The 20057-nt window shown below is 38.2% G+C and overlaps 1 protein-coding gene across 2 annotated transcripts in view; it reads right to left on the bottom strand.

Moving 5' to 3' along the window:
• Positions 1–20057, bottom strand: part of KDM5A (lysine demethylase 5A) — a 77620-nt gene that overhangs the window by 37713 nt on the left and 19850 nt on the right. For both annotated transcript variants that reach the window (XM_068561778.1, XM_068561780.1), the window contains 9 exons: positions 19238–19343; positions 17983–18074; positions 17216–17374; positions 15663–15782; positions 14801–14959; positions 9721–9902; positions 8099–8261; positions 6882–7001; positions 3758–3952 (listed from right to left, as the gene is read on the bottom strand). In XM_068561778.1, the coding sequence (XP_068417879.1) occupies positions 3758–3952; positions 6882–7001; positions 8099–8261; positions 9721–9902; positions 14801–14959; positions 15663–15782; positions 17216–17374; positions 17983–18074; positions 19238–19343 (1296 nt within the window). The remainder of the gene's footprint in view (positions 1–3757; positions 3953–6881; positions 7002–8098; positions 8262–9720; positions 9903–14800; positions 14960–15662; positions 15783–17215; positions 17375–17982; positions 18075–19237; positions 19344–20057) is intronic.

The raw sequence follows: 20057 nt of genomic DNA, 5'->3' as shown, positions 1-20057 counted from the left end.
ATATGACAAGAAAAGGAAATAAAAGGCATACAGATTGGGAAGAAACAAAACCATCTTTGTTCACAGATGACAAAATCATCTATGTAGAAAATCTGAAAGAGTCAACAAAAACACTCTTAAAATAAACAATTATAGCTAGGTTACAGGATAAAGGTTAATATACAAAAGTCAATTTCTTTCCTATATACCAGCAATGAACAAGTGGAATGTGAAATTAAAAACATAATGCCATTTACATTAGCACCCCTAAAAATGAAATACATCTGAACCTTGAACAACACAGGTTTGAACTCTGTGGATCCACTTACATTTGGATTTTTTTTCAATAGTAAATACTACAGTACTCTACAGTCTGTGGTTGGCTAAATCTACAGATGCAGAACCGTGTGTGCAAAAGAACAGCGTATACAGAGGGCTGACTATAAATTTTTTTTAAGTAATTTTATTTTATTTATTTATCTTTTGGCTGCATTGGGTCTTCGTTGCTACACGTGGGATTTCTCTCTAGTTGTGGCAAGCGGGCGCCACTCTGTAGCAGTGCGTGGGCTTCTCATTGCGGGGGCTTCTCTTGTTGTGGAGCACAGGCTCTAGGCACGCAGGCTTCAGTAGCTGCAGCACGTGGGCCCTAGAGTGCGCAGGCTTCAGTAGTTGTGGCTCATGGTCTCAGTAGTTGTGCTTGCAGGCTCTAGGGTGTGCGGGCTTCAGTAGTTGTGGCGCACAAGCTTAGTTGCTCCACGGCATGTGGGATCTTCCCAGACCAGGGCTCAAACCCATGTCCCCGCATTGGCAGGCAGATTCTTAACCACTGCGCCACCAGGGAAGGCCCTGACTATAAATTCTATGTGGATTTTCAATTTAGTGGAGGGTTGCCACCCCTAACCCCCACATTGTTCAAGGGTCAACTGTACTAAGGTATCAAACAAAATATGTACAAGGAAGAAAACTATAAAACTAATGAATGAAATCAAACAACTAAGTAAATGGAGAGATATTCCACGTTCACAGAAAGAGAAACTCAATACTGTCAAGATGTCACTTATTCCCAACTTAAATCTGTAGATTCAATGCAATCCCAATCAAAATTCCAACAAGTTATTTTATGGATATTGACAAACTAATTCTAAAATTTATATAGAAAGGCAAAAGACCCATAATATCCAACTCAACATTGAAGAAGAAGAACAAAGTTGGAGGACTGACCCTACTCAACTTCAAGACTTACTATAAAAACTACAGTAGTAACCGAGACAATGTGGTGGTATTAATGAAAAAATAGACAAATATATCAATGGAACAGAACAGAGAGCCCACAAACAGTTGAAAGACTGCATCCACAGAATAACCTGCACACAGATGTTTACAGCAGCTTTATTCATATTACCAAAACGTGGAGGCAATTGATGTCCTTCAGTAGGTGAATGGTTAAGTAAACCACCCAGACAACGAATTATTATTCAGTGCCAAAAAGAAATGAGGTACTGAGCCATGAAAAGACACAGAAGAACCTTAACACATATTACTAAGTGTAAGAAGGCATTCAGAAAAGGCAACATACTGGATGATTTCAACTATATGACATTCTGGAAAAGGCAAAACTATAGATAGTGAAAAGATCAGTGTTTGCCAGGGGTTTGGGGTCAGAGAAGATAAACAGGGAAGTGAAAATACTCTGTATGATACTTTAATGATGGATACATGTCATTATATATTCATCCAAAGCCATAAAATACACAACACTAAGAGTGAACCATAATATAAACTATGGATTTGGGGTGATTATGATGCATCAATGTAGGTTCATCAATTATAAAAAACGTCCCACTCTGGTGGGGGATACTGGTAACACAGGAGGCTGTGCATGGGTGGGGCAGGGGATAAATGGGAACTCTCTGGACCTTCTCTCACTTTGCTGTGAACTTAAAACACTCTAAAAAAATAAAGTCTTGTTAAAAAAAATAATAAAATACAAAGGTTAATAAAAAAAACATGATCAGGGCTTTCCTGGTGGCACAGTGGTTAAGAATCTGCCTGCCAGTACAGGGGACACGGGTTTGAGCCCTGGCCCAGGAGGATTCCACATGCCACGGAGCAACTAGGCCTGTGCGCCACAACTACAGAGCCTGCGCTCTAGAGCCCGCGAGCCACAACTACTGAGCCCGCGTGCCACAACTACTGAAGCTTGTGTGCCTGGAGCCCGTGCTCCACAACAAGAGAGGCCACGACAGTAAGAGGCCCTCGCACTGCAACGAAGAGTGGCCCCCGCTCACTGCAACTAGAGAAAGCCCACGCACAGCAACGAAGACCCAATGCAGACAAAAATAAATAAATAAGTTATTATAAATAAATAAATAAACATAATCAAAACAAAGCTTTAAGAATACAGGTATAAAGTCAGAATAGTAACTATCAGGCATACATTAACATATCCCCAAAATGTAAAAAAAATGTTTTAAGAAGATGCATTTGTAGCTTACTTTCTTGTTTCTTTCACAGGTAATTCAAGTAAATAGAAAAAGAAATCTAACCATTTAGCAAATAGTCTCATTTCTAAGTTAACTTAAATTCTTAAAAATAATCAGCATTAAATATTTTGTAATAATAGTATTTATATCATTTCTAAAATGTATAGTTTTATATTTTGGTTTATAGATTTTTTCCCCCCATTTGTGCCAATAAGAAGAGTAGTTAAATTGGATCAGCTTTACTTTTCAGATCCAAATTGCTAGTCCACTGTATTCTTCCTTAGCTTAAACCTATTTTCATTCTCTTAAGACTCTTCAGATCTAGGGCTTCCCTGGTGGTGCAGTGGTGAAGAATCCGTCTGCCAATGCAGGGGACACGGGTTCGAGCCCTGGTCCAGGAAGATCCCACGTGCCACGGAGCAACTAAGCCCGTGCACCACAACTACTAAGCCTGCGCTCTAGAGCCCGTGAACCACAACTACTGAGCCCAAGCGCCTAGAGCCCGTGCTCTGCAACAAGAGAAGCCACCGCAATGAGAAGCCCATGCACCACAAGGAAGAGTAGCCACCACTCACTGCAGCTAGAGAAAGCCCGCGCGCAGCAATGAAGAGCCAACGCAGCCAAAAATAAGTAAATAAATTTATAAAAAAAAAAAAAAAAAAAAGAAAGAAAGTAGACTGTACGAGAGCAGGAGGAAGCATGGTACAAAGCCAGTGAGGCCACCTATGCAGGGAGGGTTAGGGAAAATGGGCCTAGATGTGGCTGAAGACAGAGATTTTTCTCATTTACTATCCATTTCAGTATGATCAATGTTTAGTTTATTCTAAGCATTCAAAATCCCAACACTGGGTTATTCAGCCCTTCTTACATTCATTAAAAACTTAGAATGTAGGGAAACACAGAGTGATTAACTCTGACAGTCTGCAATCACCAGAAACATAATTTTTATTCAATTACAAAGCTGAGAGAGAAAAAAAGAATTTGAATTTTCTTGCTTAAAGAAGTAATACTATATGTAGGAGATTTTAAAAAATACATACATACCTAAGAAATTCTACCTGATAGGACTGCATTTTTAAAACTCTGGAGATGACGACATCAAGATTCCTAAAACTTTTTCAACTTAAAGAAACCAAAACGGCAAGTACAGAAGTGTGAAATCTTCTCCAAACCAGTAACTTTTGCATTCAACTTCTAGAGGGATCAAAGATGAAAATGGATTCTTTCCACAGGTTTAAATTTTGGTATATCCCGTGAGCAGTATCAAATACAGGAAACGTGCTCAGCAAACTCACCATCTGCATAACAGACTCCCTTAACCGTGTCTCCTCTTCAGTCAGGAGAGTCAACTCCTTGCACACCATGGCGGCAAGCCCCACGTCCAAGCATTCCGGATCTGCTGCCATCTTGAAAATTAGTTCCTCGTGCGAGAAGACACAATGGCGCCTCAGCCGACGGTAATGACTGACACACTGACGGCCAATGGGCAACTGAAAACAAGATTCTCAAATTAAATTACTTGCTTGTAACACATTCCAGAACAGAACCACTACTTACCCCCCAGATCCTCTCTTTTATTATAAAGAACAGAGAATAACAACGTCCATTTGAACATAAGAGTTAACTGTAAGTATTAAACCTTTACCGCCCAGCAAGAATTTCAAAGGCCTTCCCACAGGAAATTCCCATGATTTGAGATGCTGAGCTTCCGGCCTAAGCTGATTTTCTACTCATTATGTACCTCAAGAAGTATGAGTTCCTTGATATATAAATGAGGCAGCAAACTCCTTTAGACCAGTCTAGTATGAGACTGCTCTTATAGGAAAAAGAAAAAAATTTTTCAGGCTATCAAGGGATAATTGGACATATTCAGCATTGATGTTTCCACAGAACAAACAACAGATGCTACTATCAATACAAGGGAGGGAGGGAGGGAGGGGAAAAAAGCACTACTTAAGCAGTTCACATGGACTAACTTTATTTTTTATAAGGACCAAAGCAAAAGACAATTTAGATTTTAGCATCTAGAGATTATTTTTAAAACTACCAGTCTGGCCTAAAGAGAATTCAAAGTGAAACCATGAGATTATATACTTTAATTTTCCTAAGTGAGATAAATCACTAAATGATCACTTCTCATAAATCAACAGCTACACTTTTTAAGATAACTTCTGAAAATCTATCAAGCTTTAAAACAAACTGATACTAGCTATGCTACACAAACTCTCTCTCTCCAGCTTCTTTCCTTCCCTCAAGTGGAAAAACCTGGGTGTCTGAAGTTTTGGTTTGTATTTGAAAACCGTAATATAAAAGAGAAAAAATAAGAAAGTGGACCTTTAAGAACACCTTTTAGAGCTCGCCTCCATTCTGAGAAAGGCAGAAGGGAATCACAGGAATCAGAGTTCCAGAGTACAAGACCATCTCTGAAACAAGCACTATTTCCGTACTCTTCCAAAGAAACAATCGTTCCCAAGAAAATATATATACTGAGCTTATGATTGGCGACTATCTTGTCTAATAACAATATACAATTCTTTCATTTCTTAATTCTCAGAAATTTACTCTTTAAACATTTCTCAAATACTTAAAACAAGAGCAAGAAGAAAAACAAAACTGTAGGATTTGCAGTTTTTAATTATTATTGATACAATATACAAGGAAGCCACATTAAAATAGAACTGATTGTCCACTGTGGCTTATAAAAATCAGTACCATCACTTCATTCTAGATATAAAGCTACTTTTACTTTTCACTTATATCACACCCTTCTCCTAAAGAGTATCAAGGGCTTTCACAAATATCATCTCACTTGTTTGAGGTTAAGTGAACCTTAGCATCTTTACATAGTAGGTAAAAAAATTAGGACCAGTGAAATTAAAAGTGCTGTCCCAGGACTTCCCTGGTGACGAAGTGGTTAAGAATCCACCTGCCAAGGCAAGGGACACGGGTTCGAGCCCTCGTCCGGGAAGATCCCACATGCCGCGGAGCAACTAAGCCCACGCACCACAACTATTGAGCCTGTGCTCTAGAGCCCGCAAGCCACGACTACTGAGCGTGTGCACCTAGAGCCCGTGCTCCGCAACAAGAAGCCTGTGCACCGCAACCAAGGGTAGGCCCCGCTCCCCACAACTAGAGAAAGCCTGCGTGTGGCAACGAAGACCCAACAGAGCCAAAAAAACCCCAAAAAACAAAAAAACAAAAAGTGCTGCCCAAGGGACTTCCCTGGCGGTCCAGTGGTTAAGACTCCACGCTTCCACGGCAGGGGCTGCGGGTTCGATTCCTGGTTGGGGCACTAAGATCCCACATGCCACGTGGCACAGCCAAAAAAAAAAAAAAAAAAAAAAAGTGCTGTCCAAGATCAAACGTCAATAGTGATCACATTAAAGGCAGAAATCATCTCTAACTCATCTCTGAATCACCTCCATTTCCCACCCTACACCTACCTAGCCAAGGAACAAGTAAATCATAAACACATAATACATGTTAGCTGAGGTTTTAAAATAGAGTTCAAGTCCAAGGCAAAGCCCTAACCTCAGTCTTGCTCCTGTTGCTTTCTAACAAGTAAGAAGTTCAGAATTACTAGGTCATATAAGATTGTTCATTATACAATTTCATTCATTAGCCAAGGAAACAATATGGGTAATCATGAAATTTAACAAATTAAGGTGCCCACAGAAAATATAAGATCCAATATTACTAAAAAAACATCCCCCCAAATGTTAGGAGAGGTGACAAAAAAACAGCCTCACTAAAAGAAAAATAGAGTCAAAGAGCGTATGATAGGTTTGCAGTCTTTTCCCCACCGACATGACGTAAAAATAAGTAATTACTTTTTGATATCTACCTCATTTAAAAGCAAAATAGCAATCAGTGGCAATACCATTTACGCAAAAGCGCAGCCCACAGAGATCTCAGTATTATAGCTACCCTTTAAAATAAAATTTTTTAAAAAGAATGTAGAAAACATAAAATAGCAGGAAGAATAAAATCACCTAATTATCTACCAGAAGGAAAAAAATAAAGGAATATTTTAAGATAAAAATCCGAACTGGATATTTTAAGATAAAAATCAGAGCTAGGTATTTGTAAACGTGGTATAATTAATTCTTGAAAAGATGTGGTCACCTTTCTAAAATCCAAAAGCGCTCAGAGAAAGCAAAGACTAGAGGAATTACATTCTCAGAAAACATCAACTGCCCATTTAAAATTCAAATAAAATGAGGAAAGAGCAAATGAGAAGTAACGAACTATAAAATCTTCCAAATAAAAACTACCTGGAACTCCGTAAACGGCAACAGACATTCGAGTCTCCACTGAAATATCCATGGGCCCTCCCTCCCCAGCTAAGCAAGCACAGCAATTAAGATGCATTTTCCGGGGCTGTTAGTAGACACAACAGCTACTTGCTATCGAACAGACCCAGTCAGCAGTACAGAAGTTCACAGCCTCAGCGAAGTTGTAGCCTTGATTAAATCCAGAGTGATAGGCCCGAGGAAACGTCACAACAAACTCGCCAGCACACTGATTGGTCCTATACACCTAAATGCAAATTGGGAACAGGGTACAAAAACAAAACAGAAGAAAAACAACAAAAAAGGGAGACATTTTATGTCAGTTTCGGAAGCATTTTTCAAACTTGAAAACAATAAAGCATTAACCTACACAGACCAGTATCAGGGTTGAAGAAGCAGTCAGAGTTTCACCTTCTTAAAACAGTCACTGATAAATTATAGTAATTCACGACAAGAGTTCACAGCCTATAGAAATTTTCAAGGAGAAAGCGCTGCTCTCATGAGCTACTAGTTTCCTAACCTAATAAAGCTTTTACAGTTAAGAGAATTTTTCTTTTATTCCTTTCATTCTTGTGTTGTAAACAGTGGGAAAGGATGGAATTTCATCCTACTTCTGGATAATTGTTTCTGGAAACTAACTGATGAGCTCATAATGTCATATGGAGAGACCCCCCCAAATCAGTTTTCCTGAATCTCTTTGTTTTATGATAATACGATGTCTTCTGAAAAGTCCCAGATTCTGCATAAATTTACTCTTTAAAGACAAAGTAACATTACTATCGCTCAATCTACTTTCTCAATAGGGTTATGATGACCACTTGACTACATGTAGCAAACATTAAATTTATACTTTATCAGGTGTTCGTAGCTTAAATTTAATAATCATTTTCAAACCTAAAAGTTTAAAAGCAGAAGAGGTATTCATTGTATATTTTTACTTCATTATCTCACGTGAAAAAGAGGCTATGAAATCTTGATACGACATACGGGAATATGATCTCCACAAGGATAAGCATTAGTTATTAGAACTACCACTTAAAATACTTATACTTTGGTTAAATGGGGATAATAAAGAATATGAGATTTCTAGTAAAACCAGGATATACTGAAAACACGGCTATCCTGATAGGTTGCGATACATAAGGTAAATGTGACTCATGCTTTACAATACCCCATTCTTAATCCAATAAACGTTATTCCCTTCAGAGTATAAATTCTAATTTGGCTCGAAGATGATGTGATCTTTTATTTCCCATTACAAAACAAGCATATACTGTGACTCTAATCAAAAAGCGTACATAGCTTTACATTTAAAATACTGAAGGGAGAGGCAAAAAGACTCACAGGCACACCATGCTCCATTAGCACATTGGGGTTCATGATGGTGACTAACTGATGTAGGAGATCAGGCTGGGATTCAAATAACTCAGGGGCCAGCTCCCTCATCACCTCCTCCAGTTGTTCTGCGGCATGAGATGGCACACCATACCATGTCTTTGGCTCCCCCCTAGCAAAAGAAATAACTGTTTATCTAGGTAGAGCATGGTGCCAATGAGGCCAGGGTCTCTGATTCAAATCCACTAAACCATAATTAACTTTGTCTTGCTCCATGGCCATAGATTATATGCCCTGAATCCTAGCAACCATCTCAAAGATCTGTGCTATTATTCATAATAGGGGGTAAGGCAAGAGTATATGGATAGGTAGGTACATACTTGTCACTACAGAAAAGTAATTCAAAGTGTATAAACTCTTTAAGGTAGATCAGTAAACAGCGTCTTCAAATAGGAAAGATGCTATATGAAAAGCAAGCATTGTTCCAAAGGATACTGACACACTGCCTGATTCACAGGTCCACTGGACATTCCAATTATCCCCACAATGATCAAAGTAAAAGTCAATGCCCTTTAGAGTACTTTTACATAACTTCACTGAGTTCAATTTTACTATCCAAGGAAATAAGCCAAGGCGAGAAATTGTTGAAACCCTGAATATAGTTCTGTCTATGAATCTTAAGACCAAACACTTGGCATCATTAATACACTAGACTTTAGTGAGCTAGAGTTTTATTTATAATACTAAGTTGAACTTTCAGGAACTGGATTTAATTAGTCACGCACGCTATCTACAGAATAGCTGAATTTCTTAACCCTCATACAATTCATCGTGCTATCTCTATAGAAACTTACTGAGATGACTGAAAATGTTCTGTATCTATGCTGGGCAATACAGGAGCCACTAGTCACAAGTGACGATAAAGCACTTAAAATGCGGTTAGTGCAACTGAGGAAGTAAACTTTAATTTTACTTAATCTTAACTAATTTAAATAGCCACATGTGGCTAGAAGCTATCATATTACACAGCACAGCGATGAAGCAGAGAAAGAAAATTATTAGAGTTTTCCAGTGCATAGTGTGATCTGAGCAGTATCTTTCAAATGGAGAGGAATACATCATTTGGTTAAGATCAGAATACTGGACAAGGGACTGGATAAGTAAATAAAAGCTGTGGGTGCGACACAAAAAAACCAGCGAAAAAATTTAATGAACACACAGGTAACACACGCATTTTTAGAGCAAATGTTATTACAAAGGAAAAAAAAATCAAAAATTTCAATTTGAAATTTTTCAAATTTCAACCTTAAATACTGAAGGTTAGTCAGATCTTAATTATATAAACTTTAAATATCCTGCCTTGCATTTCAAAAGTTATACCAAAGAAATTTTCACGTACGCTAAATGTAAGTATCGTTGGGTCTGAAACTCGAGGCTCTGCTGCATGCACATACTTGAAGAGGGAAAGTGTCTGACATGTCGCACCCTGAGACCTCTACACAGTACATTATCCAACTTTGGGGTATAAAATACTTTAACGTAAGCTCCCCCTAACACGTCATCTAACACTGTTACACCTTTAGAAAGGTCACTTGAGTACGTGTGCTGTTAATAACAAAGACTGCGCATACCAGTGCAAGTAGTTGATGGAATAGCTCCAGTGATCCTCGATGTGCCAGCAAAAGGAAGAGAAGCACATTCCCACGTAAAGCCATGGCACCTTCATGCCAGAGATGTCCACACTGATATGTGCAAGGACAGACTGCTCTAGGACAGGCATGTTATTCAGGTTCCAACCAGAAAGCGCGTATTCCTACAAAAGGAAAAAAACGTAAGTAAGAGATCAGAAATGACAAGTGCCCAACAGAAACCTCAAGGGAGTCTTCAAAAACAAAAGTAAAAATTTTATAATAATTACAATAATCTAGTCCACAGAATCTATGCTCTTTGCTCTCTACATGTAACTCATATTCCTAAATATTTAATCCTATCTCCTAAGTGTTATTTATATTTCCCTTTAATTATTTCAGATATCTCTGGTTTACTCTGAAGCATATAAGGCTTTTTATTACTCCCCACCCGCCCCCACAGCTTACCAATAAGATACTGTAAGACTCATTTTAATAGGTCGCTATTATATTTCTGTTTTATCCCCAGTAACATAACTTCCCAAAATGTTTACCACTATATTTACAGAATGGTGCCAGATACTGTGAAGACAAAACATAATAAGATACAGAATCCTAAATCTGTGGCAACACTGAAGACCAAGATGGTGCAGAAAGCACCCCCAACTCCCACTACAAACACATCTATTTACAACACCAAAAAAAATTTTTCTTCATAGATGAACTCAAGAGAAAAAAGAATTGGCTGTTTCCAAAAACAAAGAAAGAAAGCACAGCCAGAATGAAAACGGAAAGCTTTTGTCTGAGTTTTCACAGAGGTTTCTAACTGGACATAAGCTCCAGACATGAGTTTCAAACACCCACCTCTGAAGCGGTATGCGGTACAGACTTAAAGTGCTATTATCCTTGTGTAGAGCAGTCCTCAAAGTGGGGTCTAAGGAACCCAAGCCTATTTCAGGGGATCTGCAAAGTCAAACTACGTTCATAATAATTCTAAGATGTTATCTGCCTTTTTCACTCTCATTCTTGCAGAAGTGTAGTGTGAGTTCTCCAGAGGATATGTGATGTGATATTGCAACAGACTGAATGCAAAAACAGGTAAGAGAATCCAACCGCCTTCTATTAGAAGGCTGATAACTGTTGAACCTGGATGCCAGGTAGGGAGGGAGGGAAGTTCATTACTATGTTTAGTTTTATACATTTGAAAGTTTCGATAATACAGAGTTAAAAATAAAACCCTCAAAGTAACAGGTTAAATAGCCAGTGACAAAGCTGAAGGGAGAATCTGTGAACCAGAAGACTGATCTGAGGATATCATCCATAATGCAGCACAGAGATAAGGAAATTAAAAAAGTGTAACTAAGAGTTACAGAGGATAGAAGAAATTCCATCAAAGGTTTAACTAGGAATCCCAATACGGAATAATAAAGAGATATGATTCCTACCCTCAATAGGCTTTAAAAAAAAAAAAAGCAGCTTTCAAAAATACTACTCAATATATTTTTTAGTTGGCTGAAAAAATATTGAGTCTAGGTGAAGAGACCAGGCCTACATACAAAAAGTTCCAAAATGAGACAATATATATTAAACTCCAAACACAGATAAATTAGTAAATTATATAGTTCTTCAGAGGATAATAAAATAGTCATCATCATGAGTCTGGATCAATAAGAAAACTTGGTGGAAAAGGAAAAACCTGGGTTGATCTTGGAAGACTAGGTAAGATTTGAAGGTAAATGACAAGAGACAGAATATACTGGTCTCGCTGGTAAAGAGGCAGAGTGGAATGGTCATACTCAGAAAAGCAGAAAATAAGACCAGAAAAGAAGACTGGATCTTTAATCTTAAATTTCAGACTAAGAAGCTTGGATGTTATCCTATATTCAAAAGGGAAATAAAACAGATTTTGAAAAGTGAAACAATATGATAAACATCTTAAATATTTATCTTAAAATTTTTGATTATGGAAAATTTCAAACAAAAATAGACAGAACTGCATAATGAACTCCCCAAGACCCACCGATCTTAAAATTTTAATTGAAAGCAATGTATGAGAGAGACTGCAGAGTAGCAGTGTTCAGAAAAGCTACTTTAAGAGAGCAAGCCTAGGACAGCTACCCTTCAAAAGGCCCGCTTCGGGGCTTCCCTAGTGGCACAGTGGTTAAGAATCCGCCTGCCAATGCAGGAGACACGGGTTCGAGCCGTGGTTCAGGAAGATCCCACATGCCGCGGAACAACTAAGCCCGTGCACCACAACTACTGAAGCCCGTGCACCACAACCACTGAAGCCCGCGCACCTAGAGCCCGTGCTCCCAACAAGCAAAGCCACCACAATGAGAAGCCTGCACACCACAATGAAGAGTAGCCCCTGCTCGCTGCAACCAGAGAAAAGCCCACGTGCAGCAACGAAGACCCAACGCAGCCAAAAATAAAAAATAAATAAAATAAATAAATTTATAAAAATTTAAAAAAGGCCCGCTTCAAGTTCGGCCCCTGGCTGGCATCTGGAAAGCTGCATGGTAAACAGTTCGTGACACTGACACAGGGTGGCTCGCAGTGCTGTACAGTGTGGTTTATGCACGCCCGAACTCCTTCTGGGGGTCTGGAATTTTGCTACGTGTTAGGCAGAGGGTGCCTATGTCACCAGCCGCTTATAAGAACCCTGAGCTCTGGGTCTCTAATGAGCCTCCCTGGTGGGCGATGCTTCACACGTGGTGTCAGTCTGATGCCGGAGTACCTAAGTGCATCCTGTGTGACTCCAGGGAGAGAGGGCTCTTGTACGCTTCCAACTGGCTACCTCCAGACTTCGACCACACATCTTGTTTTCCCTTTGCTGATTTTACTTTGTATCCTTTCACTGTAATAAGTCACAGTCATGAGTTCTCAGCGAACCTGAGAAGGTCTGGGGAACCCTCAACGCAAGTCATCATTATGTAAGACCACGGCAATTATCCCAACCTGACATGATAGGATGGAGACAAGGATGGTGGTAGTGGGATTGAGAAGAGGCCAATCCCATAGAAAATAATGAAAAATAAATTAACAGGATTTATTCAGTGATTTAAGACAGAGAGAGGATAAGACGAAAAAAATGTTTCCAAGGTTTCAAGTTCTATGCCTATTTTTATTCCTCAGAAGCCATGTTTGTAGAGCACTTGCATTTATAAGACAAATGTATTAACTTCAGAACTTTTCCACTAAACTATGATACCAGAGAAGCATGCTATCAGATACCAAGAAGCTAACTCATACAGAAGTTCAACATAAATGCACAATTCCTGGTGAAAAGATGGTAGGTATCTACTTTTCTAAGAGTAACTTCCAGAGAAGAATAACAAACTGACATAAAATATATGTATAAAAAATAATAGAGATTTTACATACATTGTCTAATTAGTCCTTAAAATCCTTTTGTATAAATGGGTTCTCTCACTCCATCTTACAACATAAAAACAGAATCCTGAGTAAAACGTTATTGCTTATGAAATAAATAGCAAATCGATGACCCAGACTAGAAAAAAGAGCTGTATCCCTGTCTCTTCACCCTATGCTGATGTCTTTAAAGCCCAAATTTCTCCACATTCTTATATGAAGGTGAATGGAGCAAAAGCAAAAACAGATGAATATTCATACAGAATTCAAACATTTAGAAGGATTAATATCTATATTATTAATATTAGTTACTTAGGGTTGACATTTAACCACATTTAAAGTAATCTTTAAAAACTCTGTGACCGTATCTCTTAAGATTAGAGGATATAAATATCTGTTCAAGAGCAACTTAAAAATTCAAAACCAAAATGAAATTCAGAAAAAGTTAAAAGCTGTAAAACAAAGCCTCTTCCCAATAATTAGGTAATTGCCTACCATTTGCCAATGGAAGGGTATGAAGAAACTAAGGTTGATGCCATTTCTTTATACTTCTACAAAGCAGGGTTAATTCAGTGACATTGAACATGTACACATTTCAACACTGAACTGTTCCTATAAAACATATCTGTATAGGAAATCCCTAGTGGCACAGTGGTTAAGAATCCTCCTGCCAGTGCAGGGGACACAGGTTCGAGCCCAGGTCCAGGATTCCACATGCCGCAGAGCAACTAAGCCCACGTGCCACAACTACTGAGCCTGTGCCGTAGAGCCCTCAAGCCGCAACTACTGAGCCCAAGTGCTGCAACTACTCAAGCCCACACGCCTAGAGCCCATACTCTGCAACACAAGAGAAGGCACCGCAATGAGAAGCCCACACACCGCAACGAAGACCCAACGCAGCTAGCTAGCTACATACATACATACATACATACATACATACATACATAAATAAAGTCAACCTTCAGACTAGATTTTTAAAAAAGCAAGATTCAATCATATGCTGCCTATAAGAGACACACACCAGATTCCAAAATACAAACAGCTCCAAAGTAGAAGAATGGAAAAGATATGCCATGCCAACGGTAACCCTAAGAGACCTAGAGTGGCCATATTTTTAATTGTATATCCTTCTCCACTATGTAACTTTTTTTCTTTTACCATATGTTAACTCTTTTAATAGGAGATAAAACTCTCAATTACTGCCAATTATAAAGGGAAAGAAAAGGTGACAAGGACCAAAGTAAAGAGAAAAAGAAATAAATGATCATCTTAATTCAGGTTTACACACAGAGGTCATCTCCTAGGTGACAGTACTTCATTATCTGTTACAGTTTAAACGCATATTTGAAAACCTACCTGCCCAGGTGTTAAAGGAAAATTAATTGTGGACCTACCAGTAAAATGTAATTTTTAAAAAAAATCTTAAGTCACTTGCTAGATTTCCAAACAGAAAGATCCAGACAAAATCTTTTAACTAAAGTTAAAGTTTTAAACCAATTTCACTGGTTTTAAAATGCAAAGTTAAATAATATTTAAAGGTACGTTGAATTTAGTTTTCAAAACTGAAGACTATTTTTACTGTCCAAATTCTACATATTTAGTATTTTAAATGAACGTGGTCCCTTAAGATTAAAGAAAGGCAGTTTTCTACTACGTAAAGGCTGAATCAGCTTCGGGGTAAGAAATCTGGATACTACTATGTGCTCTGCACCTCTTCTTCTGGCAGCATCTTTCTCCGACCATCCTTTACAGGAAAGCCACTTCCAAAGTCTTTTGAGGAGATGTCAGCTCCATACTCTACGATAACATCTTCTTCAATGCTGCTCACCAGCCGCCAGAATTCCTTCTCTACTAGTTCTGTGGGAACCATCTACACAGGGAAAACAAAGATTACAGATTACCAACTCTCTATAACCATAACCCACTATGACATAATACACAGGTCAAGTGAACAAAAGCCCATGAAAAAACAGAAAACCTTCTCAATTCCCAGAGCTGAAAAGACTGCAGTCCTAGCTTTTCTGACTGATGATGGGAAAAAGCTAAAGACAACTTAGATGTTCAGAAAAACATAATGAATTTGAACTGCCTTCTTCTGAAAGCTGCTTTCCAACTAAGAAGGATAAAGATGACCCAGGACATAAGGAAGGAAAAGGAAATACAAAAATCAAGGCTGAATTTTAACAGCTTTGGCAAATTATTTCGACAGGGATTTTTTTGAAGTCCAAGATCCCCCAGGAAAAGCAGCAGACCTCATGCTACAAATAACTAAACCAAAGCAGCACCTGCCACATCCTCCGTGCTTGTCTGTAAAGGACAGTGCTCACAGAGCACTAAAAACCAGTGGAAGATAGAAGTCAGTTTCTCTACAGTGCACACTGCCACGACAGAGGGTAAAAGAAACAAAAACAGATCCCAGGCCCCTAATCTTCAGATCTGGTGTTCTATCATCTTCTTTATGCTGTCCCTGTTTTCTACAAAATAATGAAAGTTTTTTAAAAGCAACACAAAAGCTTTGGAATCAGATAAATCTTTCATACTTCCCCAAAGTGACCTAAAAGATAGATACTCACATGAACTGGCATATTGAAATAGTCAGACTTAAAATTATCTGCCATCTCTCCAAAGCTCTGAAGTGTATACTCTCGTACAGCTTGTTCAAATCCAAAGGCTTCTCTAGGTTTATTACATTCCTGCGAAGAAAAAATATCTAAAATTAACTTACTGAAACTGAACTGAAGGACGTATTAAGGCCCTCAGGTACTACCTTCTTTGATCATTTCCCTAGATGAAGCAAATCCAGTCAACTCTAGACCGCAAAACAAGTATTAATGTGGAATCAGGAAGTAATGTTCTTAAACTTCAACTGCATTTTCACACCTTCCAGTAGGAAGGTGGCAATGAGACAGCTTTAGGCTTTGGAGTTGGCATTAAGCTCTGGCACCAAGACAAACACCTGGAGGACTACCAACCTGGAATCAAGCCCAGGGATGTCTATCATCCTCAGTGGAAAAAATAAATGTTCATGGAGGGAGGAAAGGTAAAGGACAGAGGGATATTCACGGGGTTGCTAGGATATTTAGCTAGAAAAATGATTTTTTTTCATACTATCAACGACCATGACCAATTTCTTAACACAAATACTGACTTCGAGTAGAACTGAATCATCTAACCTTGAGAATAATAAATAAAAAACAATTCAAGGGACTTCCCTGGTGGCACAAGTGGTTAAGAATCTGCCTGCCAATGCAGGGGACATGGGTTCGATCCCTGGTCCAGGAAGATCCCACATGCCACAGAGCAACTAAGCCTGTGCGCCACAACTATTGAGCCTGCGCTCTTGAGCCCACGACCCACAACTGCTGAGTCCGCGAGCCACAACTACTGAAGCTCGTGCGCCTAGAGCCCATGCTCCACAAGAGAAGCCACCGCAATGAGAAGCCTGCGCACCACAATGAAGAGCAGCCCCCGCTCGCCGCGACTAAAGAAAAGCCCGCGCACAGCAATGAAGACCCAACACAGCCATAAGTAAATAAATAATTCAAAGGCCATAAATATCCATCTTTGACTACATCTAGATATACCCAGCCATCTCTTTCCCTTCAACGTCCTATCACATTTTGTTAAAATAAGTAAACAGACCAGGCATTTCATGATAATGACATCATTATAATCTTTCAATAATAATTTAGTACAATCAAGTCAAAATTTAAACAAGTTAATAGATACCACCAATTTATCTGGTAGCATGAAAACTGGATGCATAAATCCTAAGTTCTAGAGCTTCATGTCTGATTTTTACTTTTTTTTTAAAAAAAAAGAAAAAACAAATAACCTACAGACTTTCTTCATTTTTATTGTTTTCCAGGAATATGAATATTCTGAGCAAAGTCTGCAGCAATAAACAGAATTATCTAACCAACAGTCAGAAAAAGACCCTTTAAAAAACAAACTGCCACAGTAGAATTATTACATTTCCAGTCACTATCACTCTTTAAAAATCCTGGCGATTTCAAACACTGAAGAACACAGAGAGAGGAGAAGAAGCTTCACGGGATGTGTTCACCGTACACGTGTATGTGTGTGTTACTGTTCTTAATTTAAAAAGGTAAGGTTAGGCTTATACCTCAGCGACACATTTAGGACACCTCCAGTCTCCTTTGGGCACATCAGGTAGTGGGGGAATTAAACAAAATGTATGATAGCTGTCATCACATCCATCACACAACAGCAATTTATCTTCATTATTTCCCCGACCACAAAACATACAAACGTAGAGATCAACCTGTTCAAAAAACAAAATAAAATAAAAGTTTATTTTCTGTAATAAGTAATATTAAATTTTTACCAGGAACACCTTAATTGAAACAAAATAATGTACACTAAAAAGTAAACATAACTTAAATCCTTAATATTTATTTTAAATAACTGTATTTAAATAGCTTTGTATAAAACTTCCTAAATTTCCTCAGAGCTTCTACAAGCAAATTAATAAAAGCATATCAAGGTATTAGAATAAAGGAAGACTACAAATCTAGGGTACTTGAAAGTTAATTTATATAAATAAAATATACCACGTCACCCTTCCTATACACAAATACTCTTTATTGGTAGGGGACTGAATACCGAGCATTAATACAGCTAAGGAATTACAGATTCACTTCATCCTCTCACTCACTCACTTACAAGGTATAAGACTCAGGGAACAGTCTGTGTATATGGGACAAAGCAAAGTTAGTATTATATAAACCAAAGCTGCAAGTTCAGATGCACCATCAAGTCTTACAACTAAATGAACTAACTAGATGACATACTAAGATATAGCAAGGTAAAAAGTGCAAAACTAAAATAAAAATAAATCCTTTCCCTCCTGACACATCTCAGAACACTTACAAAGTTAACAGAGAGAGTTCCTTTCCGTTGTCTCATTTGCATGTTAAATGCGTCTGACCTGTTGGTAACTTTTCGTCTTCGGGAGACCTCATCTTGAAATAAAAATAGTTATATAATAATAATAGTAAAAACTAATGTTGAGAGCTTACCATGGACCAGACACTATTTTAGATTATTTAAATTAGTTAAAATCTCACAACACTATGAGGTAGATAAACTATTATCCCCCACTGAAGATAAAGAATCTGAAGCACAGAGAAGCTAGATAACTTGCCCAAAATCACACAGCCAGTCAGTGGCAGACTTGGGATTCTAGTCCAGGCAATCAAGCTCCAGAGAGCTTAACTACTAATTCTACACTGCCCATATGTAGTACTTATCAGGGACTAATCTGGGACTAGCTTTGAGATCACTGCCAGCTAAAACAATTACAAACATAAAAAAGATAAAGTACTTAATCTTTTAAAAGAGCAATAGTAAACATTATAATGTATCTCGTAAGTCCTATCACACTGAATGTTTTGAGAGTGATGGAAGAATATTACCTGATTTTCCAGAGTTCAATCACAATCTGAATAAAGACTTAGTCATATCATAAAATGCACAGTAATCAATATGACTTGTGATTATAGCAATTCATTAAATTCTTATACAGTAAAAACATATCCAACACAATCTTCGTTAAATTGAGCTTTAAAACTGACATGCACATAGAACTGTGAAACTTGATCTCTGCATTAGCAATTTTACTGACAAAAGTTTCTAACATGCTAAGCTGAGAGTACTAGGCATTCTTCAAACAGGTTACTTAAATGAAGTGTCATAATACACAAAGGCGATTAAAGAAAAATATGAAAATTATGGTTAGAATCTAAATCATTAGCTCTCCCCAGTATATTTTGATACTAAAGGTCAGAGAAATCCTCCATTTCTCTTTAAATTTAAAAATAATAAGCTTCAGATCACCAGGTGAGAACCATTAATTTCGTGATTCTCTCATAAACTAGCCTTTAGAAACTACAATTTCTGTGTCATGTGTTAGACATGGAGGAGGAACTTTCTCTCTTCCAAAATATAAAAATTCAACATAATATGGCTCCTCACACCTTAAGATTATCTGCCACTAAAAAGGTGATCTATCTAGGAACTATGTTGCCTAAGAAAATCCCAAGGCAGACTACAATCGAATATCATGTGAATCTTGTTATAACCATATTGTATCTTATTTCTTTTCGTGACCAAATAACAGATTTACCTTCTTTATCTTTTACTCCCATTGCCAAGCCCACAACCTTAGGCCCAGCCCCAAAAATCCGAAGTTTCTTCAGTTCCGTGTTTCTATTCACTTCTCCAGATTCTGACTAAAAAAAATAAAACTCACATTAGTCTAATTATTGTGATTCATAAATTTATTTTCTTACCCAAGAAAAGTCTGAAGATCCAATTCAAAATGAAGGAAAATTTTATTTTAATTTTTCTCTCTAAATCCACTTGCTGCCTCATTGCTGAACAGTCACCAAAGCACTGTGCAACACCCAGATTCCTTTCCACAAAAGAAAATCTACCTTTCATAAAAGCATAGTTGTCAATTAGGTTCTGTCCAGAGACAGACACTACTGGTAATTAGTGGTGTAACAGTGGTAATAACTCGATAGAAATGCCCACTTCTAACTTGCTAATGGACACCCATCTTTGATTAGGGCAATTATGCCCATCCTAGGAGATGAATAATGATCGTTCTAAGTCAATCATGCCAATGCCATTTCTCTTTGTTGGTGATCACCTAGCTAAGGGTGGGAATGCTATCGTGTTCTAGCCAGCCAGACATAAGGAAGGTCTACTGGAAACCTCTGGTAAAGATTTTCATCTTCTAATAAAAGAGAAAGCATCTCAAAGAGAAGTCCTTTTGACCCAACTTCCTTCCCCCCACTGCTACAAGACTCAGTCTGATGGAAGCACAGCGCTGGACTCTACAGCAGCCACAATGCAATTAAGAGGAGATATATATATATCACCCAGACACTGAAGAGGCCAGGCAGGAAGATGGAAAGAGCCTGGCCCTTGATGACAATGTG

The sequence above is a fragment of the Eschrichtius robustus genome, chromosome 13 (genome assembly GCF_028021215.1).
Source record: "Eschrichtius robustus isolate mEscRob2 chromosome 13, mEscRob2.pri, whole genome shotgun sequence".
Lineage (NCBI taxonomy): Eukaryota > Metazoa > Chordata > Mammalia > Artiodactyla > Eschrichtiidae > Eschrichtius > Eschrichtius robustus.
The sequence above is the reverse complement of the archived record's forward strand: the minus strand, read 5'-3'. Positions and strand labels throughout refer to the sequence as shown.